This window comes from Diplotaxodon limnothrissa, linkage group LG9, assembly GCF_057381915.1.
Source record: "Diplotaxodon limnothrissa isolate DT_005_m linkage group LG9, D_limnothrissa_male_GT1.1, whole genome shotgun sequence".
NCBI classification, from domain to species: domain Eukaryota; kingdom Metazoa; phylum Chordata; class Actinopteri; order Cichliformes; family Cichlidae; genus Diplotaxodon; species Diplotaxodon limnothrissa.
In genome coordinates this window covers 18597949-18623978 of record NC_140604.1, presented here as the reverse complement: position 1 = coordinate 18623978, position 26030 = coordinate 18597949, and the positions used below count along the sequence as shown (strand labels likewise).

The 26030-nt window shown below is 41.6% G+C and overlaps 1 protein-coding gene across 6 annotated transcripts in view; it reads left to right on the top strand.

Moving 5' to 3' along the window:
• arhgap21a (Rho GTPase activating protein 21a) overlaps nt 1–26030 on the top strand; it is a 102652-nt gene that overhangs the window by 69086 nt on the left and 7536 nt on the right. For 3 of the 6 annotated variants that reach the window (XM_085362811.1, XM_085362810.1, XM_085362805.1), the window contains 17 exons: nt 1178–1270; nt 2112–2190; nt 5927–5981; nt 10441–12409; nt 18964–19110; nt 19201–19303; nt 19825–19861; nt 20156–20275; nt 20574–20873; nt 22564–22628; nt 22722–22864; nt 23734–23876; nt 23967–24125; nt 24423–24501; nt 24591–24664; nt 24778–24867; nt 25040–25285. In XM_085362811.1, coding sequence (XP_085218937.1) covers nt 1178–1270; nt 2112–2190; nt 5927–5981; nt 10441–12409; nt 18964–19110; nt 19201–19303; nt 19825–19861; nt 20156–20275; nt 20574–20873; nt 22564–22628; nt 22722–22864; nt 23734–23876; nt 23967–24125; nt 24423–24501; nt 24591–24664; nt 24778–24867; nt 25040–25285 — 3902 coding nt within the window. The remainder of the gene's footprint in view (nt 1–1177; nt 1271–2111; nt 2191–5926; nt 5982–10440; nt 12410–18963; nt 19111–19200; nt 19304–19824; nt 19862–20155; nt 20276–20573; nt 20874–22563; nt 22629–22721; nt 22865–23733; nt 23877–23966; nt 24126–24422; nt 24502–24590; nt 24665–24777; nt 24868–25039; nt 25286–26030) is intronic. The other 3 variants (XM_085362808.1, XM_085362807.1, XM_085362806.1) reach the window with 3 other exon arrangements.

Sequence of the window (26030 nt, the reverse complement as noted above, 5' to 3'; positions counted from 1 at the left end):
ACAGCAGGCAACTTGATTATATATTAACAGCACTTATTTTGTTGCATTTCGACTTTTAAAGTAAAGAAAGAGCAAAATAAATCTCTGCTGCTTTAAACTGACTGAAAACCCAGGTGTTTCCTTTGGACAAGAGGAAAAATGAAAATGGCTGAAAATTTTTCCAAATATTTAGTTCTGATGGAAGTGATTTTTATCACTACTGAACCTTCCAACTTTATTCATTGGATTCTTTTTCTATTTTTGTAAGCTGTTTTTCCTGAGTAAAGTTATCTTTACTAAGTAGGTATTCTCACAAATAACAGGAGAATGCACAGACTATCCTTTGCCCTAACTATACTCAATATGAACATATTGGGGTATACATCTTAAACTTTTGAATTTTCAGTCCCATAGCAGCGAGCACCCAGTCATGTAGTCTGCCTTTACAAACATTCATGAAAGAATGGGTTTCTCCAAAGAGCTCATTGAATTTGAGCGTGGTGCTGTAACAGGATGCCACCATTGCAACAAGTCAGTTCTTGAAATGTATTCTGCGCTAGCTTTTCATTCATCAACTGTAAGTGGTATTATTGCAAAGGGGAAGTGTTTAGGAACCACAGCAACTCAGCCATGAAGTGGCAGACCGCATAAAGTTGCAGAGCGGGAATCGCAGAGTGTTAAAAGTGTGTAAAAGCTGCTAAATAAATTGAACTGTAGCGCTCCAAACCTCCTCTGGCATTGACATCAGCACAAAAACGGTTCGCCAGAACCTTTGTAGTATCAGTTTCCCAAGCTTAGCAGCTCCCAGTACAGGTGGCCCAGTATATTTATCCATAAAGTGTATGTGTAGCAGTCATACTCATGTACACAATCACCTTCAAAAAATAACTCTTTGAGACAGGAAAAAAAACTCTGCAAGTCATCATCTATCAACAGTCTAAAATTTATAGACTCTCCTTTTTCTATACTTTCCTTGGACTTCGTGTTTTTGCTACAAACTGTGTGCATTTACATCATTTCAGGGCTTCAAAGGGGAAATATGCAATAATCAGCATCATCAGCAGAATATTGAAGCTGTTAAATTCTCCCAATGCAATTTGGCCTAGTTATGACTCCACTGCTGCTGCTTTTCCTAACTGTGTGACCAATCGCCATTCTGCATGTGTGCTCACTCTCTCTCTCACTCTCTGGTTGCCAGGGAGACAGAGGAATCGTCTGGAGCCAATGGACACGATTTTCGTCAAGCAAGTGAAGGAGGGAGGTCCCGCCCACGGAGCTGGACTCTGTACAGGTACACACAAAAACACACACACACACACACAGTCACATTAACACACACACAGTGTAATAACCGGCAGATCTGATTAACTCTGCCTGTCTCATATCTGACCTCAAAGTGCTTTTCTATGCCAAGATTTCTTCACGTCTGTACTGTAGGTAACTCACTTCCTTGTAAACTGCCAGGCAAAACAGATATGAGGTTACAAAATAACAGATGGCTCCTTCGTGGGGGGTTGAGCAAAGTGTAATATGCACGCTGTTATTCTGACCTCTCCTTAAATTTGTCTTTGTACATCTCCCACTTTTTTTCTTGTCTTATCAAAACAGGAATCAGTTCTAATTTTAATCAGCGAACATAAAAATATCCCCTTTTTGGTGAAAGCATGGATCAGCTCCTGCTCTTTACAGTTTCCCTGGAATTTAGGTGATGGCTTACTGCTGCCAGAATTACTGCCAGGTTAGCACGTTGTTTTACAGGAAATGTAAAGCGGTCCAGACAAGCCGTCTAAAGCTGCCTGCCTTTATCTGTTCGCTCTCCTCCTGGGACAAGCAAGTGGTATTTTCCCACAATTATTTAGTTTCACTCCTAAACTCACCTCCCCTCTCTTCCTGTATGATGGCCATCTTCAGAAAACTTGGAGATAGGTCCTAACATGGGGTTTTTACATACATAAACATGCGCTGGTATTACGATTCTCCTTTGATCTGAACACAAATGTGTGTTTGTGCTGGAAGGAGTCACTCCATCGTGGTTTCTTCAGTCAATAATCACGTTGACTGTGATTTCAGATCATTTTTCAGAGCACAAACACGTGCTGCTCTTTCATCTATTCTTTTTCTTTTCTGCCCAGGGGATCGGATAGTGAAGGTGAATGGAGAGAGCATCATTGGGAAGACATACTCTCAAGTCATAGCCTTGATCCAGAACAGGTAAGATTGCACGTTTCAGTTAATGATTCATTTTGAGGGAAAACAAAAAGCCTGAATGACTCACAAGATCTAATCCTTTCATAAATGTTTGTGGCTTATTGATGGGAAAGGAGTTAGAGATGTTGGGAAACATGTTCCTTTTTAGCAGAGAGTTTCCTTCTCAGAGAAAGCCCACATGCTTTCACATCCACGTGTTACATTTAGCTGTGAAAAGATGTACAGAGACGTGACAAAAGAATACTAGCATAAATCAAAGTCTGACTCTTTTATCCTCTTTGGTGCACTTTGATTGGGGCACTGTGTTGTGGACCAAAAAACAGTCTTTTTCATGATCTCCATTTATGATGAAAACGTGATCTGACCCCAGTCTGGCCCACCTAGTCTAAGTGAAATGTTTCCTGTCGTCATGCACCGAGGTGCGTGTGCACAAAAGGATCCAGAAGCAGACTCAAGTGTTAGCAGGAAAGGACACTTTACTGTAAATAACAAAAGGCGGCCCGGGAAAACCAGAGGAGCAAATAAGGAACTAAAAAACCCGGGGAAACAAATGACACGGGGAAGCCGGAATCGGGACCGTGGGAGGCTGCAACAGAAAGGGGAGAAGATTACTAGTGAGCCGGGAAGCTGGGGAGCACAACAAGACAAGGTTAGAGTAGCGGGCTTACACTCGGAGTGGGACCGTGGGGCTCGGGAGGGAAGTGGGAAGGTCCGTGAAAAGGGAATTCGTGGAGTTAGTGACGAGGCCAGATGAAGCACCGGGTGATCCAATCGAGCAGGAGGACAGGCAGGTGGCAGACACTGGACGCCGGATCGAAATCTTAAACACAAGAAGGCAGGTTTAACGCAGTTCCAATAAAACATTAGCGCAACGCTTTCGCGGGAGTCTAGTTACCACAGAGAGGTGATTAACGGACTGGCGTGGAGCATCCGTCAGCGCAGGGTTACGTAGTCCTCCAGGTAATCGCCCCGAGTATGCTGAGTATGATAACCTTGGCAACTGGCCATAAATTTAAAGAGCTCGCTTAGACAAGCAACAAGGTACGCTTCCATATTGATTGATTTTTGTTTCTCCCGTCTCCGACACATGTGGCCAATAAGCGGACTCAACATTCTCACGTAGTTTTTATTGTTAGTGTTATTAAAAGAAACCAAAAAATGGGAAACATCTAGAGTTTTACAAATTTATCAGCTGATTCAGACCAAAGTAAACAAACTACAGTTGGGAAAATGCCAGTTTCTGTTACTCTGTGGCAACACCGTTATGATTTTGGAGAGTGCTGCCTCATGCAGAATATGAGGCCCTGCATTTGTGTTTGCTTGCATGACTTTTTGGTTGCACTTAGAGAGAGAAAGACTGTAATATGCAGATGCTTTGGAGAAACACTTGCATGCAGTCCTCCCAAGAATGGTGAATGTTTGAAATGGAACAGGAAAGAGAATGATAGCAGGCTTCACCAGGGAGAGGAAGAAATGTGGAAAAAACAATCTAAATAGCAGCACATGTTGTTTTTAACATTCGGTTTCACGTCATTCTTAATAGACCAATCCCAGTGTCCAGCTTAACAGCCTCACACACTTTGAGACACTTTCCAGCTAAGCCCATGAGTGCTTCCCGGCAGATGCTTTGACGTTTACGCACACTTTCTGTTAGTCAAAGGGACTTTCAGTGTGGTGCTTTGAAAAAACAAAAAAGGACAATGTTGTACAAACAAGCTCGGGAGGTGAACCAGAAAAAAGAAGAACGGGAATGTGAAACATAAGGCCCGTGGCCCAGAAAAGACTCCAATCCAGACATTTTATTTGAATTAACATAAACTTAAGATCAAAGTGGGGTGTATTTGGCTCATAAAGTGAAATGAGTTTAACATCCCTGCTTCAGAAATAACAACACAAATAAGAGTAGCCCTCATATTTTTGACTCTTCCTTCTGGTGACAGTGCACAGCTACAGCAGACCTGAGTCATCCACGCATCAGCACATGCAGACTAGAGATGGCACGATACCACTTTTTTATGTCCGATACCGATATCATAAATTTGGATATCTGCCGATACCGATATGAATCCGATATAATGTTTTTTAATCAACAAAACTGTTTTTTTTAAATATCTTGCTGCATTTTGTATAAGTTCATACTCAAGTTTAAAACAACAACTACACTAAAGCTATTCTGTTATACCTATATGCAAAAAAAAAATATTTCATAGTTCAGCAATACTGATCAATCTAATAAACTTAAACCTACACCATCCTCCCTATTCTGGTATTTTAAAGAGTACTTAGCATAAATATTAAGCAACCTAACTAATAGGGTTCCAACTCCCAGCAACAACAAAAATAAATAAATAAAAAATAGGGAACCACCCCTCACGCTCCACCTCATGATGCTTAATCAACGTAATCAACCTTAATTTGATGCAGTGTGAAAAAAAATGCACAGAAATCAATTATTTTTCAAGAAATATTAAATAGATTCAACATCTTTCTTCAACAAAATTGCAGACTGCACAGATGGTACCTTCCCAAAGGAAAAAGTACTATAGCTTACTAGGGTATATATATTAGACTTAATAGTCACTATATACAGTAATGGACTTCTATTCATTTTACATCAAATTAAAACTTTGGGTGTAAGATTCGGATAATTATTTATTAAAAGCTAGACATTTTAAATGAGAATAAGAAAGAAAAGTATGTCTTTGTGCCCCCTTTTCCCTGTTCATGCCCTATCGGCCCCCCTGGCTAAACTTTGCTAGATCCGCCCCTGCACAGTTACCAGCCGTCAGCTACGTAGAAAAAGATCCTCGAGTAGAAAGTAATAATAAATAAATTCTAACAACAGCTTATCAAGCTTAAACGTGCTGCTGTTGTTCAGCCGATGGTTTCCTCTTTCTGGTGCAAAGTGGGCCAAAAACAAACCAGAGAGATGGACTCGCGACAGAAAAGCCGATCAGCTGATCGTTAAGCAGTTTCATGATTGAAGTAGCAGCCAGAAGAAGCAGTCGCTCCATATATCGTTTGGTAAGCTTAACGCAGGAATGCTTTACAAACATTCAGAGATGGACTTACACACTTGCTTTACTTCTCTCGGGGATAACTTTGTCGGAGATGAAATGCCGGGTTGCTAGCGAAGCTCCACATGCTATCCAGACCACCGACAGGTCCCGCATGCCACAGCCGCTCTATCACCTGATGCATACTGCTCCGACTGCTAACGTTCTGAGGTGAGTTACGGCGTGTTGCAAGTTTTGTGAGGTGCTTTCGTGATATTTAATGGATCGGATTAAATTTTTTATTTTTCTCCGATATCCGATCCAGTAATTTAGGTCAGTATCGGACCGATACGTAATATCGGATCGGTCCATCTCTAATGCAGACATGGCGAGACCTTAATCTGATGAGTCCAACATCTCCCAGAGATGTTCAGTTGGGTTGAGATCTCATTTAACATTTGCTTTGAAACTTTAGTCATTCAGCCCTTTAATGTATGTCCTGCTGGTGTGGCCTGGCCCAGGTTCTCATTCTAGAAGATACCAATCACATTACAATCCAAAGTTTGCCATTGAAATGCCCCCAATGGCATAACAAAGACACCCAACCCTGTCACTGCAGTGGTTAAGAGTCAAGTTTTTTTTTCCTTTAATATGTCACCTGGCCATTTCTTACGAGAAATGTTCACACGTCCTTGAGGTCTATGTTATAACTTTCTCTCTCTCTTATGTTTATCATCCATCAGTGATGCCTTGCTGGAACTCTGTGTGATGCCAAAGGATGAGGACATTTTGCAGCTGGTAAGCATTTGTTTATCTGTAAATACCACAAGTGCACAAACATCTAAAGAGATAATCCCCAGTTGTAAAACTGGAGAGCAGCTTTTAAGACTCTAGGATTAGGTTATGAATGGCTATAATTAATTTTCACTTATGTTGACATTAAAATGTCTGTCTCTTCATTCCATCCATCGTGCAGTATGTGTGCAGGCATACTAAAACTTAACCTGTTAATCTTTTGAAATTACATTAAATAATCACCTTTGTTCTGCTGAAGAAAAATGCTCTGGATGTGTCAAACAAACCAGACTCAATGAGATACTTTACAGTATTTTACTTTGTTCGCTGTCACTGTTTTGCTTGTGATTGTGTCAAACAGTCGGGTATATACAGTAACGTATAGTCAGCTAACCTGTGTAGCAATATACAAAAGCATTACCTTGGTTGCACCTGGTTTCCCGGCTCAATGAACAAATATGACTCAGTAAGGAATTTTTTTATCCAACAATAGTCACATTCATCATCCCTTTCAAAATGCTGGCTACAGACAAGATCATTCTTGAAGTTTGCTTTTAGATTCATTTTCTGTGGCTCTCCACTGTGCAGCTGGAGCCAGAGAAAACTTTACTTGTCAGATTTTTCTTGCAGCAGCTCCACAGATGCTTGCCATGTAGCCAAACAGTTGCTTTAAATTGTCAGTTTGGTGTCCAGACTCCAAAGCAGACAACTTGTGTTACTGGCTGCAAATTATGCTGTTTTGCCTAACCCTCTGAGGTCTGTGACTCTAAAGTGGGATCTAAGCTTCTGAGTTAAATCTATGCCGGAGGTACGCTGTGACCACAAACCCTTCTGAAACCCGACGCCGTGACTCTTAGAAACTAACTGCGCTGCATCAGTGCAGCCTGTAAAGACTGTGATTGGCCTGTTCAGTACCATCATCGGTTTATCTTCATTTTTCACCTTGACTGGAATACAATGGATCCATTCAAATAGAGAAACTCCAGAACCAACTAGTGTGTTGGTGGCACAATGCTGGCAACAGCACTGGCCACTTGCATAGGTTACTTGGTGGCCTCTACATGGATTCAGCATAGATGCAAATCATGCATAACCCAGGCAAACAGAATACACAAGTTTTGTTTTCATTAAAATATTCTGCTAGTCTTTGCAATCAATAAACAACTAAAATAATCATTCTGACTGGCACACGTCAAAAACTATTCACATTTTTATCTAAAAGAGTCTGTTTTACCTTTCTCCAAATGAAAGGGTTAGGGTTGTGTTAGGGTTTACCAAGTATGATGACCTCAGATGTCATATGGCGCCACAGTACAGTATTAATGACAATTACACCATAATTTATTATTTTATTTACGTTTTTAAATAAAACAAATATTTACATCAATTTGAGCATCAGGAGAAAACATCTTATGATGAGAAAAATGTGTCGTTAACGTCTGATTATGGCTAGCTAGTCAAGACTAGCAGGGATTTACAGGCTGCAGTTTGTAGTCACATGATTAATCCACTGTGGAGGAACTCTAGTAATCATTCCAGTGTTGAGTCAATGTTTAACCACCCACTCTATGCAATGTTTCTTAAGGGTTGTTCTTATACTTAAAGCTTGTATTGATTGTCCCATGTGGGTGGGCTAGTTTTCAAAAAGCCAGGAGTAAAACCAGCAAATAGGAACGCCGCCTAGCCGGGTTTCGTGCCGCAGCTCCGCGAGTTTATACCGATCAGCCTGAGGAGCTCAGTGACGCAAACAACCAGCATACGGCATCAGTCAGGGTCCAGAGCACCTCAGACGATAACATTGCAAAGCCGTGTCAAACCAGTCGCCACACGTTTCTCACCTCTGCTTGGGAAAATCACCGTTGAAGCAGAGAGCTGAGTCAGATCCCACCGTGTTGCTAAATTCCTCACATAGCTTGTTAGTTTGGCCTCAGCTCACCAAAAAGCCACAGAAAGTTGCTTTTGGCCTTTTGGAATGAATCAGAGCTCACAAGGGATTCAAAGGAAGCAATTAGCTGTTTCTCCTCATGGAGGAAAACAACAATCAGAGTTAATTTCACCATTTTAATGTACAGTTCACAACAATCTGACCTATTTAAAATCTAGAATGAGCCCCCACATAAAAGTGAAATGTGAATAAACAAGCTCATAGTTCTCATTCCATATTTAATATTTGATCTTGTGCATTAGATTCTATCCCATAAAACGGAAATATATGAAATTTCTGGTATTCATGTGGAGCTCATATTGACAAGATTGAGAAGACTCGATCTAATATTGTTTCCATAAGATAAAAGGAGCTTGAAGCGGCAACACAAGTACCAGTAAATATGTTTTGGGAGATACTGAGTCCTAACCGGAGGGAGTGCAGCTGCAGTCAGCTGACTCCCCTCAGTGCTCTGTTTACAAGGCGGAAGCTGGTGCAGATCAGGCAAGTAAGGGTGCTCACCCAAAAGAGCAAAAAAAAAAAAAAAATCTGACAGTGCAGCATCTGACAGATCAGAGGGAAGACGAGGAAAGAGGCAAGTGTGGAGAGAGTGTAACACACAAGGGCGACGAAATGCTCCAGGAGCCGGCGAGGAAGGGCAAGGGAGGGGCGTTACCACAGTGAGCAGGTGAGAGTGACAGAGCAAAGGGAAGAAATGCAGAGTATGTAGAAGGAGAAAAAGCCAGCAGAATATATTTGCCAGTGTGTTCTGACAGCGACTGTGCTGTGTGGTGGAGGCGGAGGAAGGTGAGGGGACGAAATAATGGGGACAAACAACGAGGCTCAGGAAGGTATTCAGGTCTAAGACGAACACCAAATGGGCAGCTGCGCTCTTTTCAATTCTTATTTTTCCACTTTGACTGACCGTGATGCCTCTGTTCAGCCTTCCTACAGCGAGATGTATTTTTAGCTTTTGCCGAAGTCTATCGTTGGTACCTCTTTATCTCTTTATTCTTACCTGTTTACTCTCTTTATTTCCTTTTTTCTCTCTCTGCTTCCATTTATCTAACCTGTGGACTGCAGTTTTCCAGGGATATCACTGCTTTGGTAAGAAGGGAAATCATACTAATCTTCTCATCTTCCACTTTCCTTCACCTCTTATGAAAGATCTCCCCTTGTCTTGAGATTGTGTTTGCAGTGGTAGGACAGGTAGAGCAGGGTGTTTTTCTCTTACCCTGATAAGTAGGTTAAGGGAAAGACGGGAAAGATGTGTTTAAAGGATAAACAAATGCCCTGAAATCGTCTGTCAACAGACCTTCTAAATTTCCCTCTGTGCTTTCCACGGTGAGGAAATTGACTTCTCTTGGATTGAACGTAGTTTCAGAGGGAGGCACCCGGCAGCTGAGGTAGTGCTGTTACTGTTAATGCAGCTGTAATCTGACACCTCAGGTAGAGTGCAATCGATTAAAGTCCAACGCCACAACTCTCTCCCTTTCATTTTCTCAAGAACGTCTGTGCTGAAAGGATGTGGAAATACAGTCTGTTCAGTATGCAGCCAGGAGTTTTTTCCTGACGCCATCTGTGGCAAAACAAAGTGTTTTTCTTTAACTTTTTATCACGGAAAGTACCTCGGTGGCTTCAGTGACTGTAGAATTGTGAAGCCATGCTGACAGAAGTAACGTTAGCTGCCAACGGCAGACAGAGGAGACCCCCGTTCACCCTCTCCTCATGCCTCAGGGCACACTCTTCGGTACCAAAGGTGGGTAAGCCCCTGCCAGATTAATCCTCACTCAGACTCTGAGGGTTTATTCTGGATTTTCCAGCTTTCTTTCTCTACTTATTGCCCTCTCTGGCAGCCTCCTTTTCCCACTTGTTTCTTTTTTTACAGAGGAGTTTAGGCTGCAACATTTGTTTGCCGTCTCCTAGAAAAAGAATTGAGAAACTTTGAGCAGAGCTGTGTTTGATTTGAAGAAATGGCGTGCTATTCATTTAGTGGTATAGACGGGATCAATCCAGTTGTCCCATCTGTCACGTCCAGTTTGCTGTGGGTATGCAGCAGTGTTTGACTTTCTGATAATCTTGTCAGCTCATACAAAGACTCCTGTCAATAAATGACACTTGTGGATTACGAGCCCTTCTCCAGTTTTGTAACTTGAGCTACAATGTTTTTGTACTGCAGATGTAGTATTTCTATAGGAACATGCTATTGTGGCTGAAATGGCAGTGGAGGTGTAATATGAGATGTGGTTGTAAATGCATCTTTAGCAATACTGCTTGAGAAATGAGATGACAGGGCAAAAATGGATATCCCACTCTTTGTATTCTTGGATATTTTTGGAAATGCGTCTGCACCAGTTATATTTGTGTCAAGTGTTGTTGTGTCAACTCTACAGCACTTCCCACTCCATGCTTGTCCTTTAAGAGAGTTTAAAATATCTGTTCTCTGGTTAGGTTGATCTCTGTGGATGTGATGGGATTGGTTTAGCTCTTAAACCTCTCTGCAACCAAAGTGATATAATTTCTTATAATCTCTTGCAGGCGTATTCCCAGGATGCATACCTCAAAGGAAATGAGGCATACAGCGGAAATGCCCAGAATATCCCTGAGCCCCCTCCCATATGTTACCCACGGATAGAAGTCAAGGCTGCAGGCATGGCTCAGTCATCAGAGCCTGTCACTGTCACTGAGACTCCCAGAGGGCCAGTTCAAGGACCAGGGAGGCGAGGGGGCGCCACAGAGAAGAGCTATCGGGTGGAAATTCCTGTTCCTCCTTCTCCTCCCCAGCAGACGTCAAAGTCTCAGACAGTGGTGTGTGTCTGTAATGACAATGTGAGGACAGTGCCCCCTGATCAGATCGAGAGGGGGTCTCGGGTGGCCCGGGCTGGACCCAGCCACAGGACTGAGGAAAACCGGTATGGTCCTACAACAGATTCTGGCTCGGCCCGACCAAGACCCCTTATTCCCTCAGTCCCTGGGAGCGCTCAGTTACAGTACCCCTCCTCACGCACCACAGAAATGCCAGTCTACCCCCCTTCCTCAACTTCTAGACCTGGAATCTATCCTGACACCTTATCTCCACCTGGACGGGCCTCGCAGGACACGTTCTCCACTGCCATCTCACCCAGCGCCAACCACTACTCACCCTCTCCCACAGCTCCCTCCACCTCCCCTCACCAGAACATTGACTGGAAAAACTACACCACCTATAAGGACTATATTGATGCCAAAAGACTGCACAGTTATGGCTGCCGCACCATCCAGGAACGCTTGGACACCTTGCGTGCAGCTTCCAGTTCTAGTTCTGTCTACACCCAGCAACGAACAACATCTCCTCCCGTTGCCAGTCAGAGAGGGGCACTGGAATCCCAGGTTAGACGCAGGAGTGCATCCAGTGACCGTGGGGTGGATACAGGTAGTCAAGGTGCTGCAGTGACAGCTCCTTTACGCAGCGCCTCCCAGGAGAGGCTAGGAGGCGGGGCAGAGAGGACGATAACAACTAGGAACTGGCCTCGTAGCGCTTCACAGGATGCTCTGCCTTTCTCAACCCCAACAGGAGTCACCAAACCTCGTGCTCGGTCTTGTGATTACCTGGGTCAGCATCCCGGAGAGCTAGGTGGGCGTCTCTCTGGAGACAGGTTGGGAGTGGAGGACAGGCTTCAGCTGGGTCAGGGAGAGGAAGCCAGGGCTAGCAGGCAGGGATCTGAGTTGAGGGCTTTACCTCATCTAAACAGGAGTCTCACTGGACAAGAGGAAGAAGGACAGGGATTTTCCAACTCGCCTCTAGCAGCTCCTGTGTTTACTAAAGGTACAACAGATTCTGCACTACCATCGAGGACAGATGGCATCATAATGAGGCCGTCACGTCTGCCTGTCAAAAATGCCATTTCAGACGCCTCACCTGCTATACCTTCCACTAAACCCATGGACCCTCTAAAAGACCAAAGAGCTAACATCATGGGCAACCATATGGGCTACTCCTCCCCTCTGCACCTGCAGCTCAGGTCCAGGGCTGACAGTCTGAAAATAGAGAGCAGGTCAGAGGCGGGGCTAGCAGCCAGATCCTCCTCTTGCTCTGGTCCTTTGTCTAAACTGCCCACGCAGAGACAACTACAAAGTGCTGGCAGTGCTTCTACCAGTAATGGAGCTGTCACCCAAAAGCCAAAGGTCAAAGAAACCTCTAGTTCCACTAATTCTCTTGTATGGACTAACGGCAGTCTTGCAGAAGGTGTTGAAGGACCTGATGCTACCGTTGTGGTCCTCAGAAGGGACAAAAACTCTGGAACTGCTCATGTTCGCCCTCCGTCCTATGTAATAGCTGTTAACGACAACCAGAGAGGAGTGACTCATAAGTCACCACACTTAGTGAAAGCAGGCTCTGCAGATGCAGCGATGTGCTGGACGTCTAGTGACAGCTACAGGGAGATGCATCTGAGAAGGCTGGGAGACACACGGCAAAAGTCCGGATCCAACAACTTGGATGACTCTCTGGATTCAATCCCCTTCATAGGTAAGACCTCCTTATCTTTATATGTTCTTTCTATAGCAACAAATTTGACACAAGAACAGTCTGTTTTGTTAAAGTACTGCTGGAATTCATTTTAAGCTTCAACTATCAGAAAGCTGCCATCAAATCATCAGGCACAATCTTGCTTTCATGTCTACTTATTAGGTAAAACTGTATTTCCCCATTCAGAACTTGGAAGCAGAAAATTCAGACTGCAGTTAATTTGAGGATGGTTGTTGGCACCTGTTGGCATTACGCATAGAGTTTAGCATAGTATTAGTATAGACAGATCAAATGATCTTAGTGTGAGTTCACATCAGCTAATGATTTGGCTGATTTTACATAGGGTGAGCTATATAAGCTATATAAGCTGCTTTACCGCTGCTGTTCATCTGCAAGCCGCTTTGCTGCCCACCTCTTCAATTTATGCTGTGTCTAACTTAAATAATGTCTGTGGTCATTGATGCCTGCTCCTTTTTATACGAGGACCTTGCTGCTACTCTCCCGTCTTAGGTTTTCAACATATGAATGCATCAAGGAAAGATGGAAAGGTGAAAGACTAGAGCCATGCCACCAAATATAAATAACTGGGGATGCGAAGAACTGTCTTCTTTTGACTTAAGTGACTAAAATTAATTGTCATAAATGATCAAGTTCATTTTTAAATAAAAAGAGGTTTTACATAAAATAAATACTGACATGCTTCAGTGTTGAAATAATATATGTGTAAATACTGAGTCTAGATAAAAGGCTTTGTATCGAAAAGTTGAATGCTACTGTTAGCCATGCATGACAATGGGCATTAATCTTGCAGGACAGGCAGAACTTCACAGTAAAAATACAATCAGTAGTTTAACACACTCTTATAGATCAATAGATGAAGACATATGACATATTTAATTCTCTGTAGGTGAAATGATCATGCAGTAATGGGCTGTTGAGTTCACACTCTGGTTTGCTCATAGCTATATTTCAGGGGTTCCTTGGGTTTTTATAAAATCTTTTTAAAAATCTATAATACCCAGTGATACCTTCTCATGCATGTTTTGGTTATGTTTGTAATTTATTAAATGTTAAAAAAAGAGTAATTAATTCATAATTAATTCACATGTAATTTCCATATTTAGCAGTTAGAAACCCAAGTTTAAAGTGATATCAAATGAAAAGTGAGAAACATATTTTCCTTCCACATGACACTCCCATCTCAAAATCCACAGTTTAAGGTGGTGAGAGTGATATTCTCCACTGTTGGTTGCCTGAGGACAAAAATGCAGACACGCCTTCAGTATCTTCCTGTTTAAAGGAAATAAAAATCACCATAACCAAAAACCATGGAAGCCAAATAATTATAATAAAAAATTAGTCTGAACTTCCTGTTTCTGTAGCATTTCATCAGAAAAATGCATTAAAAATCAACTTTAAGCTTGTCCGTTGTTGCCCCACTTTTGCTGCTACAATGAAATACATTGTGTCTAAATGTCATCATGGCTATACTATTGCATAATCAGGTGGGGGAATTCCCTGCAAGGTTTGCTCAGTGTGAATAAGAATGAATCCAGTTAACCTGTGTTTTGGTGGTAAACTGCCTTTTAAAGGACACTGTTCAGTGTAGAAATTTAAATTTTTAAAAAGTTTTGCTGCTGTTAAGCAATGTTTGTGTTCAGCATTTTGAACTTGGGACAACGTGACACGGTACTGCCAGTAAGCATGACATATTCAGACAATCCTTCGGCATCCGAAAGGGCAGCACAGAAAAAGTACACAGGGTGCACACTATGCACACGTACGCACTCACAGAGCTGCTTTCCAAGTCAATAAACGCACACACACTCCCTGAAACATCTCATATTTCCACCAGTGTTGCACAGAGAAAGAAACCTAAGCGTATCGTCCTAATGGACTATGACATAGCGGAGAAATGAGAGCATTCCTGCAGCAATCTGCTTCAATTACATTTCATTGTAAGCTTCCAAACAATAAGTGGAACAACTGCTGTACATTATCTGCCTGCCAAAAGTTTATTTTATTTCATGTATTTCTTTTGCAGGGAACAGAATGTAACATACACTACTAGAAAAACATGCGATATGTCACGTCTGCTCATGTTTCTGATGATTCTTTTTTTTCTGTGTTTTTCCTCATGAACTGAAGCTGAGAGCTGCATTTACACGTTGAGGTGTTTATAGAATGACATTATTGAGTAATGTTTGAAGCATCTTCTGTCTTTCCAAATCTCGTACAACTCTAGAGGCTGACAAGCTTGAACTCGACCTTGCATCCTCAGTTGTGTCTTCATTGATGACTCATTACCATCCAATGAGAGCAGCTCTTGTGTCTGTCTGGTGTCCTAGAACCTGCAGGGATTAATCACATCCTCTTCCAGCAGCACTTCACAGAGGCAGCCCTCACATCTCATGGTCTCGTTCACAGCATTTCGATCAAGATTAGATGGAGATCTTGGTGCTATAGCAGTAATGTGCCTTAAATCAGAACAATCTGGGGTTGTTTTTTTTATCATGTTATGAGACGGCAGTGTGATATTGCTTATACTCTCATGGCAGTCTGCTGTATATTAAGCAACAGCATGGAGTTAGTTTAGCTGAGAATAGAGGATGGAAAGAGGTTTAGCGTGGTTTTTACCCAAAGATAACAAAATCAACCAACAAGTAACTTTGAAGCTCATTAATTTACTATTTACGTGTTATTTACTTGATGTGAAGCATCTGGAGCCTGCATGCTGGACTCTTTCTTCTTGCATTGATTTTCCCAGAGTCCCTCATGGATGAGTGCCAAAACATAAAAAATCCACATGTAATAACTTTGGACAAGATCTAGGTTAGTTGGATCCCCTCTGTTTAAATCTACAGAAACTGATGGCAGTGTGTAAATTCATTCTATCTTGCTATGAAAGTTGGAGGGTAGTTTGTTTATTTATCCCATTTCCTCTCACTTTAAATTACTCCAAGCAACAGCAGACTTGTCCCAGACTCCAGTGTATTTACTTGTTAGATCCACTTTGTGTTTGTGAATTCTGTACTTTGAAGTCCAAGCATTTATTTTGAAAATCAGAACTACAACATATTTCCAAGATTCAGAGGAAGAAATGAGCCTCATTTAAAATACTAGCTTTATTGCTGACAAGTCAAAAAGTTGAGCTCAGTTTGCAGTCCTGTTACTTGATAACAACAGTGCTACCTACCACGGGAAGGTAGGGACCCCCCAGAAAAGAGCAATACTGCCTAATGTTTGGAGACCACAGCATGTGCAATGAACATGGCATCTTGTTGACTTTGAGCTAGTTGCTTGGAAGTCAGCTGTTGTCTTCCAAGCAACTTTGGTGCATCAACAATGGCAATTAAACGGCAATAAGGTGGAGTCAGTCAGCTGTCAGTCAATTTGGGGTCAAGTTGGCATTAACGTGCAATCTATTTGTGATAATTAGTGATTAGCTGTGAGAAATTGGTGAAAATCCAAAATTGTGTGCATGCAGAGAAATTTACATTAAACAGAAATGTATTTTGCTGTAAATTGATTGCTGTGTTGGCAATCTGTCTGCATCAATAAATTAGCTATTAGTAAGCCTGTGACAGTCTGTCTATGAGTGATTGCAGTCGGTCCAAGCTGTGCTGCAATTATTTGGAGACAGGTTGCCTCCCATCAGGCAACCTGTCCAATTGCTTTGCAGTCATTAGTGGTGACCCAATCGCTTGCCATCGGTGTGTGACAGCAGAAAAATTCGATGCAGTTACCAGGCAACCACCGATTTTTCCTAGTCACAAGGCGGTAGAGGCTTATTTGTACTTCAGTTGTGATTGAAGCATAATATGAATTACTGCAGACTGAAATACAGTAACAGGCTTTTTCACTACAGTGGTTCTGACTGAATTGGAGTCACCATTTGCTTTTATGTAGTGTGCCTATATTCTAACGATTTTGGTAAATATATTGGAACAGATCTGGAAGGTTAATGAGTTTATGCTGTTATTTTCCACACGGAACACAAATAAAACCATATGAAAGTCATATCTGTAGAGATGTTTTATGAGAACTTTATTGTACCCACAGAAACGACGTACACTTGTATTTACTATATTGACCAGAAACAAAAAGACACCAAACATGTTGTCTAGATGTGGATAGGTGCATGTTCTCCTGCTTAAAGCCAAATCAGTCTTGATGTATGAAAGTGAAATAAATAAATTGTAATTGTACGTGTTAAAACTCGCTGGCTGCCACCATCTTCCCAGAAACAGAGTTAGAGGTATATAAACAAGTGATTAAAGCAAATGGGCATCTGGCTTGCTTGCAGAAATGAGGTTTGCAGTGTCATGGGAGATGTCTTTGCGGTTTGAGGAAAGAGAGGTTTCACAGCAGGAATCTGTACCCTACAATGAGCACATGTTTCACGTTAAATGGCACCACTGAAAGTAAACAGTTTGCAAGGAAATTGTGTCTTTTAGATCTTTTCGCTGTTGTTCTTTTTAGCTATTTGTCTTTTGTAGTCAGGGCACTTTTCAAGTTAAATAACAGCGACAGTTACGTTTCTGGAGATGAATTTGTAAGAATTTGAAAAAGGTATTCTTTCCTTCAGGTGTGCCACAATGACCTGACAAGTTTGAAGTCTCTGGTTGAACCATTTACTTGTGCTCTGCACTATTATAAAGAGAGCTTTCAGTAACAATATCCGCGGTGTGGTCTCGCCCTACTTTCTTCATCACCATATTCGCTGATAAGATTCATTTCTGCAACTACTTGTTCGCTGTACCGGTCTCCTAATTTGTTTTTAGGGTTTGCCGCTTTGCAGATATTGCATATCACTCATTATGACACAGTCTCGCCTGTGATGATATAATGCAAGCTGACTGTACTGCATCTGTGTATTTAAAGGAAAGGGGTTGTAGCAGCTTATCTGGACTGAAGTGCTTATCAGCTGACTGACTGACTGAGTCTCTGTCTGCATCATGTAGTCTTCTCTCCATACGTCTTATCGCTGCTTTTTATTGCGGTTTGCTGCAATGTTTATTCAAGTTGAGACAGCAGACATGACGTAGACCTTGGTTAATGTTGCTCTAATTTGCAGTATTATGGCTCCTATTGAGTTAAGTTGAATACATTTCAAAGATGTGGTATGATTAGCATCTCCAGCAGATTAACTGTGTTAGGAAAATACATATTTGGATCATGATTATGCCATGGTTGGAATTGTTGGTTTGTCACAGCTCTCTTCCCTTTAAGTGACAGCGTCAGCTTATCTGTACACTTTATGGCCGTGTACCATTAATGGTATTCACTTTCCTGTGGTTGTGCAACCTCTGTCATACACTGGAAGAGCCTCATGTTTTTGACTTGAACAGTTTGAAACTGAATTGTGAACTTTTGAGGACTTAATGTAATCATTGATTTGTTGTCAGGTCTTCCTGAATCATCACCATGTCTGTCTTCTCTGAGCCTCGGGCTCAGGCTGCTTCATAACAATAAGTGGCCTGTGTCTGTACTCATAGATGTGCCTGCCATTTGTGACAAGCCTGATTGAGTCACAGTAGTTTATTAACTTCATGATGATTTTTGTCTTTGATGTTTTTTCTTATGCTGTATAAATTATTGACTTTTATTCATATTAGTTTCACAAATGTTCTTCTTTACTTCTTACCCTAATATAATAGTGATTTTAAAAAATCTTTTAAAATCTTATTATAAACTTAGTGAAAATCTATGATGAAGTTCCTAATTTAAATACAACTTTCACTGAATCTTTGCATAATTTATAAGAGATGGACTTCAGTGAAAAACTAGAATTACTAATGACTTCTTTGCAAGTTTGACTCTATGCAAAACTGGCCAGTGACCGTTTTGCATGCAGGTTCTGACCATCTGCTCTACCAGGTGAGCTACCAGGCTGCCTACAATACAAGCCCCATGCACAGGGCGCTAGTAGGAATCTGGTTACGACTGCTACGATACGTTTGCACATTTACTTTGGTTACATGCACACAGTTTTTCACGTTGTTTAAAGCCAATCCTAATTACAGTTCTGGATCAGGTGTTGTGCTACCTGTATAAAAGCCTCCTGTCAGCGGCACTCTTTGAGCTTACATTTTAAGAATTAAATGTGTAAAACTACAGAAATCTGTAACTTAATTATTTTGGTGTAGCATGAATTTAAATGGGGGAGATCTTTATTAGTAGAAAAAGCTGTGAAACTTAGAAATGCAATTAAAAGTCCAACATTTATGCTCGCATTTTACGTTTTCCAAAGCCAGCCTGGTCCTTATGTTAGACACTCTGTAGCCAAGCAACCAACCCGAGGGATCCACCCAGTGAAATAGTCAAATATATGAAAAGTTGAATATTTGGGTAAAAACCTAGTTAACATGTTGTAATTTTACTACAGTTTGTTTAAGAAATGTTTTAAAACCAGCCTGAGTGTTCATGTGATCCTTTTTTAAGTATGTTTAAGCTTTTAGCGGATATATTCTGACTATTATACTTCATGTTCAGGGGAGTGTTTTATGATTTTCTTGCCTTGCTGAACTCAGTTTCCTCTTTTCTGTCCTCAGATGAACCGTCCAGTCCGAGCATCGACCTGGAGAGTGCGCACATCCCCGCCTCAGCCGTGATATCTGGAACTCCCATCATCACCACCATCCCAGCCAGCCCCCCTTCTCCGTCCCCTCTCATTCGCCGCCAGCTGTCACATGACCAAGGTGTGTTTTCCATATCAAAGGGTTAGTCAGCTGCTGAATTTGGCGCAGAAAGGGACAGTTTCAAATAATTATGTGACCCTCTTTTAATAGATTCTCTCCGTCTCACAATTATTGAGTCAGATTCTGGTTCTAAAACTGAGCGCTCCAAGTCGTGCGATGAAGGCCTCGATAACTACCGGGAAGAAGGCAAAGGGTAAGATGCTCTCACAACAGTGCATGTAAAAACTTGTGAAAACAGCCACTATCAGTCTTGTATTTAAAAAAAACAGGACAAACAAAGGCAGGTTTTAGTAGATTATTTACAGTTTAGTAGTAAAAACATGGCGCTGCACAAAAAGCGAAACATACCTCTGGGTTTAACTCCGATGCGGGTCCATCAGCTGTGTGCAGAGTTTTAACAATTTACTGATCACTTGTTAGGTCACATTTCTGGAAAGCTTATTGGCAGTGGATGGATTTATGGGTACCTTACTCCTGTGACTGATCAATTTTGCTTTTACACTCTCAAGAAAGAGAGGGTGTTGTCTTTCCTAAGCAGTAAAGTCAGAGGTTGTTTTGGTTCTGTTTTACTCCAAAACCAAAGAGAACGAGCACATTTTGTTTGAACCAATCCCACTGAAGCAGGTTTTATTATTTGATGTAGTTTTAAACGCTTATTCTCACACACATCTCATACTTTCTGCTGCCCTCACATTTTTTTCCATTTCTGTCTAGGCGGTCCTTGATACCTGGTCTGAAAAGTCTTATGAAGGTAAGTTTTTTTTTTTATGAGCTCACTGTCGGCTCTTTGTTTTATCAGCGTTTCCTGCTCAGATATTTATGCAACCTTTGTTTCACACCCACATTATAAACGTCTCTCACCGTAATGTGAATATATTGTGGAAACTGGGAGAGCCGTGGGAGTTGCGTCATGCTGCTTTTGTAAATGATTCATTTAAAAGGAGTTTTTAATTTACTGTATATCACTGGTGCACTTTCGCCTCGTCTTGCACTTGAAAACCTTTCGGGCTTTCATGCGTTTGCATTGGTTTCGTCTCCGTTTCAGGCTGTGGACAGGTCATCGGATGATTCAGGGTCAAGGAGAGATTCCTCATCAGACGTCTTCTGTGACGCCACCAAGGAGGGATTGCTGCATTTTAAGCAGCTTCATACAGAAAAGGCCAAGGTGTGCACCGTCTCTGTTTAAAACCCACACAGTGCCACAGAAATCATGCCTCACACACTTTTATATCCATTGACCTGCTCGAAATTTGGGTTATTAACCATAACAGCTCCTTCTTGATGATATCTTATCTATATTTCCTCTGCTGTTTGTTTTACTTGCTTGAGCAGTTTAGATTTTCTTGTCTCATATTGTCCACAACACCGTGATTATAAAGCAATAGTAGTGCTTTTAAGATTGGTTGAATTCCTGCTGTTTTGCTTTGTAAACTATTCTCTTCTTCATGACGTGTTTTATGTAGCGTGTCGGAGGCGGCATGCGGCCGTGGAAACAGATGTACGCCGTGTTGAGAGGAAACTACCTCTGCCTATACAAAGACAAAAAGGAGGGCCAAGCACACGCCAACTGCCAAGCAGTGGATGAGCCGCTGCCGATCAGCATCAAGTCCTGCCTGATTGACATCTCCTACAGCGACACGAAGCGGAAGAACGTCCTGAGGCTGACCACGTCGGACTGCGAGTACCTGTTCCAGGCTGAGGACCGGGAAGACATGCTGGCCTGGATCAGAGTCATACAGGAGAACAGCAACCTGGATGACGAGGTGCGAGTCTTGGGTTCAAACTGTTGGGACAGTCATTATACAAAAAGCAGTCACAAGACCCAAACTTTCATAAGCAGGCAAATTAAGTTAAAGTTAAGTTGTTTGAGTCCAAGTGCTGTGACTCTGCTCATCTCCTCGGGAGAAAAAAAAAACACTGAAAGAATTTGAAAAATTTTGTTTTCAGATGTGATAAAGTCATAAAAACAGATACCAATATTATCATGTTCGTCACGGGTTGAATAAGCGGTTTGGCATTTTTAATTTTATGATTTTTACTGATATATTTGGCAGCTTGCAGCTCAGTAGTTCTCACTAAGAGTGTCCTCGGGGGCTTTCATGCGCATTAGCTTTCATCTCCTTTGATTGAGCAAAGCTTTTAAAGCATGTAACCTTCTTGCAAGGCAAGTTTAGACATTTTCCTCAACCCATAGCTGTGTGATTAGCATCTGTTTATTTGTTGAAACTTTATGAAGTACAGTGCATGGGTTACAGGCTGACATATGCGAGTACACTGGGGTTTAAAAAGCAGATAAACGGGAATTTGATTCCTGTAAAAGACGGACAAAATTCATAATGTTTAGCACAGAAAACAGCTTCCAGATTCAGCGAGAACATGTGTTGTACAGCTCTAATCTAAACAAAGATTTACAACTTTCTTCTTAAACAGATGAGCTGTTGGAATATTTTTACTCAAGTTATCGAATTAAAATATTAATGGAAAATATCAAATTAGCGATCCATAAGCCACCCTCTTCTCTCACATACAGTGCTGCTCTAATTTTCCGCTCAGTTATTGATATTTTCTAATAATTAGGGGCTTTCTAAAAGCCACTGAGGCAGCGACGATCTTTGCTACATAAATGCAGAATTTCTGCATGGCGTTTCATCAAAACTCCCCACACCAGTTAGTTTTTCTTCAAATTTGTATTTACTTGTTTCCTCAATTGTGCTCTTTCCGCGTTCTTTCGATTGTAAACATTCATGTGATTCTTGGTACTGTCGGCTGCTCCCTTATTTCCCAGGGGGTCGCCTCAGTGGATAGAGCCGCATATTTGATTTGGCACAGATTTTATTCTGGTTGCTCTTCGTGACGCAATCCTCCCATTTATCCGAGCTTGGGATCAGGACTAGGAGTATGCTAGCTTGCGACTCCATGGTGTTTATTATGGTGCTTATTCTAGTTCTAATTATTTGTTTTAAATATGCGGGATTTCAAAATAAATGTGACAGTTAAGGATGACACAGTTACATTTCAGTTGCACAGGGACAATAAAATAGCTGAATTTGTGTGTTCATCTGCAGAGTTCTGTCAGCAGGACTCGTTGTGTTCATTTCTTTTTCTGGACTTCTGGGTAACATTTATGTGACTAAAACTGAATAAACTGAATCTCTTTGAGTTTTGGTTGGATGAAACTTTTTGGAATGTTTTGTGACATTTTGGAGATGAAATGAAGAACAAAGTAGGTGCATCTTCCCGTATTTGAAATATAAACTCTTTTGAGGACCTAACCAGCCAAATGTTTTGTTCTAACAGTCCTCCCTGTGACACCTGAGAGCTGCAGGTTATATAACGATCTGTCATAGTCTGTAAGGCCGGGCTGAAGGGCACAATTGCACCAGATTCCCATAAACATTTGTTATCACGTCTCATATCACGCCCTGTCGTTTTTTCCGTCTTCCCTTTTTTTAGAATGCCGACTTTACTAGCCACGACCTCATCAGCAGGAAGATCAAAGAGTACAACACCTTGATGAGGTAAGGGTGACATGAAAGCAGGTGAGCGGGGAAGGGAGGTGTCTCATAGCTCATGGGAAAGCTCTGAAAGTTTCGTGTCCATGTCTCATGCAGCCCGACTGGCAGCAAGACGGAGCCGTCTCCCAGAACTTCACGCCAGTCGCTAAGGCAGACGCTGCTGGGAGGGAAAGGAGAGACCAAAGCAACAAGCCCACACTCACCCAAAGCTGAGCAGGAGAGGAAGAACATGCACAAAGGTATGAAAAGGAAGAACATTTTATATCTGATAAATAATAAAATTAATTACTAATGCTTCCTTCATTTGTTATGTAAAAGTAGTATATAAACATTTACTGGGGTGGCTGTGGCTCAGGAGGCAGAGCAGGTCATCTACAAATCAGAAGGCTGGCAGTTTGATCACTGGTTTTCATTTTGAGTACACGGTGCCTCTGCTTTATGCAGCCTTTACATATTTAGATCAGGCAGCGTGACTATATGGTTAATACAATGCTTTGTAGTTAAACTCTTACAGGCTGTTTTTAAAGGGGTACAAATGGTTAAAGGAAATGAATCATAAATGCTCACAGAGCAAACTGCACAGTGCGTTGAAGGTGTTTTGATGATGACGATGGAGGGTATCACTTCTGGAAGTAATAACTCATTGTTTTACAGTTAATGTTACTTTAATGCAAGTAAGTACACGTTCAATGAGCTGTGCCTCAAGTACAACACCCGTAGAGCTTGATTCGTGCCTGTTAAAGGTAATAAACTTGAAGATTGTTGCACCTTGTGCCAGAAACTGCTCAGCTTAGCAGTACAAAACGTATTAGAGTGGCAAGAAGACTGCAAGAAAACAGTCAGTATAGTTCTGTATTCATATCTGGAGCATCACAATAATCCTGACAGTCGAATCCATTCTGTGCTTAATAAATCCTGTATTTGACAGCATTTGGATCCAGATAAGAATAAAAGCAGAAGTGCTCAGGATTTACACACAGTAGCTAAACATCAATCATATAAAAGGAGTTATTGGATTTTACTACATATCCTTAACTTATCCTTCTCAGACATGTTGTAATTAGAAGCTACTATTCACGGTATCCTGTGTGTTGTCCTGTGTGTGCAGATGACACCAGCCCTCCCAAGGATAAAGGGACATGGCGAAAGGGCATCCCAGGACTGATGAGGAAACCTTTCGAGAAGAAGCCATCTCCTGGAGTCACGTTTGGAGTGAGACTGGACGACTGTCCTCCTGCACAGACCAACAAGGTTCGGGCTGGTTTTATTCAGTGCACAAACCCAATGTTCTGCTCTGGAATGGGCCTTTTAAAACACGGTCCTCATTCCTCTGTGTTCCAGTTTGTGCCTCTGATTGTGGAGGTTTGCTGTAAGCTGGTGGAAGAGAGGGGGCTGGAGTACACGGGCATTTACAGAGTTCCTGGAAACAATGCTGCGATCTCCAACATGCAGGAGGAGCTCAATAACAAGGGCATGAATGATATCGACATCCAAGACGATGTGAGTGTCCTTTCATTGATCTGCTGCTGCTTTAATTAAACTCTCCTTGAAGTGCGTTTCCCTAATGGCCTGAAGTATTTTTAAAAGCTGCAGACTGACAGGTCTCTTTTCTACATCTTTGTACTCTGGCCAGTGATGGGTAAATCTTTAAAATGTAATATCTATTTATTGCAGAAGCTGGGTAAGCTTGTATTTCTGGATCACAAACATTATGCAGCAGCAGTGGAAGCTGTAGAAAACCATCATACTTGTTTTCCCAAATGAGCCTTTTGCTAAATTAATTGTGTTTTTGTACAGAAATGGAGGGACCTCAATGTGATCAGTAGTTTACTCAAGTCCTTCTTTCGGAAACTCCCCGAGCCCCTGTTCACCAATGGTAAGTTGATTCTTCTTGCCATCTAGTGGTTAAAAAGGAGAACTGTCATCTGTAAAAGTACTTTTACGTCTTCTTTTTTCGTCCTGCAGAGAGGTACTCAGATTTTATAGAGGCCAACAGGATAGAGGACCCAGTGGAGAGACTCAAAGTGCTGAAGAGACTGGTGAGTAGAAGTCGTTTTGTAACATTTAACCTCATTAAAATTACACAAAATGCAAGAAACTAAGATGTCAGACATTCAATTTGTGTTTTGTGTAATTTCTCTTTTCCTTACAGCTTCACGAGTTACCGGCTCATCATTACGAGACCCTCAAGTTCCTCTCAGCTCACCTGAAAACTGTGGCTGACAACTCTGAGAAAAATAAGGTATTTGTTGTTGTTGTCATTGTTGCTTTTGTTGTTTACATATTTTTGTTCTTGTCTGTAGTGTAATTTATAGTCTTATTATACAATTATGTAGACCCCTCTGTTCTGAGTTACTCAGTTTGGAGACAAACAAAAAAAAGAAAAAAACAACTTTTTTAAAAAAAAATGTCAGATGGAACCGAGGAACCTGGCCATCGTGTTCGGCCCAACTCTGGTGCGCACCACCGAGGACAACATGACCCATATGGTGACGCACATGCCCGACCAGTACAAGATAGTGGAGACCCTCATTCAAAATGTGAGTTTCAGTGTTGGGTCACTGATTCAAACATGCACACAAATTTTTATTTTCTCACGTTTATTTCGTGTCTTGCAGTACGATTGGTTCTTCACTGAAGATGGAAATGGAGAGCCAGTGGTGGGTACAGACGTTACTACAATAACATTGTTTTCTTCTCTAAATACTAAAACAAAAAAGGCAGTTTTGGTGAAGGGAGTTGGCAAAAAAAATGTAGATGGCAAAGAGAAAAAACACTGAATCAGTTCGAAAGCATTGATCAGTTTTTACTCAGTGAAAACAAAAACATTGCGGTTCAAAAACATGATTGGTGTTACTACCCAGCTCTGTTAGGAAGGAGGGAAGTAACATAAAACCAGATGGACGTGGCTCAGCCACGGTATTTATTGCTTAGAGGTTTTCCAAAGGCGAAGAAAAGAGGCAGACTGCAAGGGAAAGGAGGGTTTGTGGGTGCTGCTAAATCAAATAGAAAAGCAAAAAGTGGTAGGACAAAATTTTAGTGTTTTTTTTTTTTCTTCCACCACCAACAAATTGCTGGTGCCATTCTGTGGCTACTGGATGTGATTTTCAGTTGCATCCTGCAGAATCTGCCCACCATGATTTTCCTAAAAGAAACACTTTCATCTTTGTAATGCTTCGTTCTCCTATTGGTTGAAATGTGGAACCTCATCAGTGTGAAAGAAGTAACAGTACAACTGCAGCAATGCTTCCTACCCCAACTAAAACACTCTAGTAGCAACACCACTGTCCCTTGTGGTGTTTCTGAGTATTTCCCATGTGCTGTGTGCTACATGTGAGAAAGGACAGCTTTAGACTCCTGATGTTGTTCAGAGTACATGTTTGAAAATTGGTTTCAACTAACTTA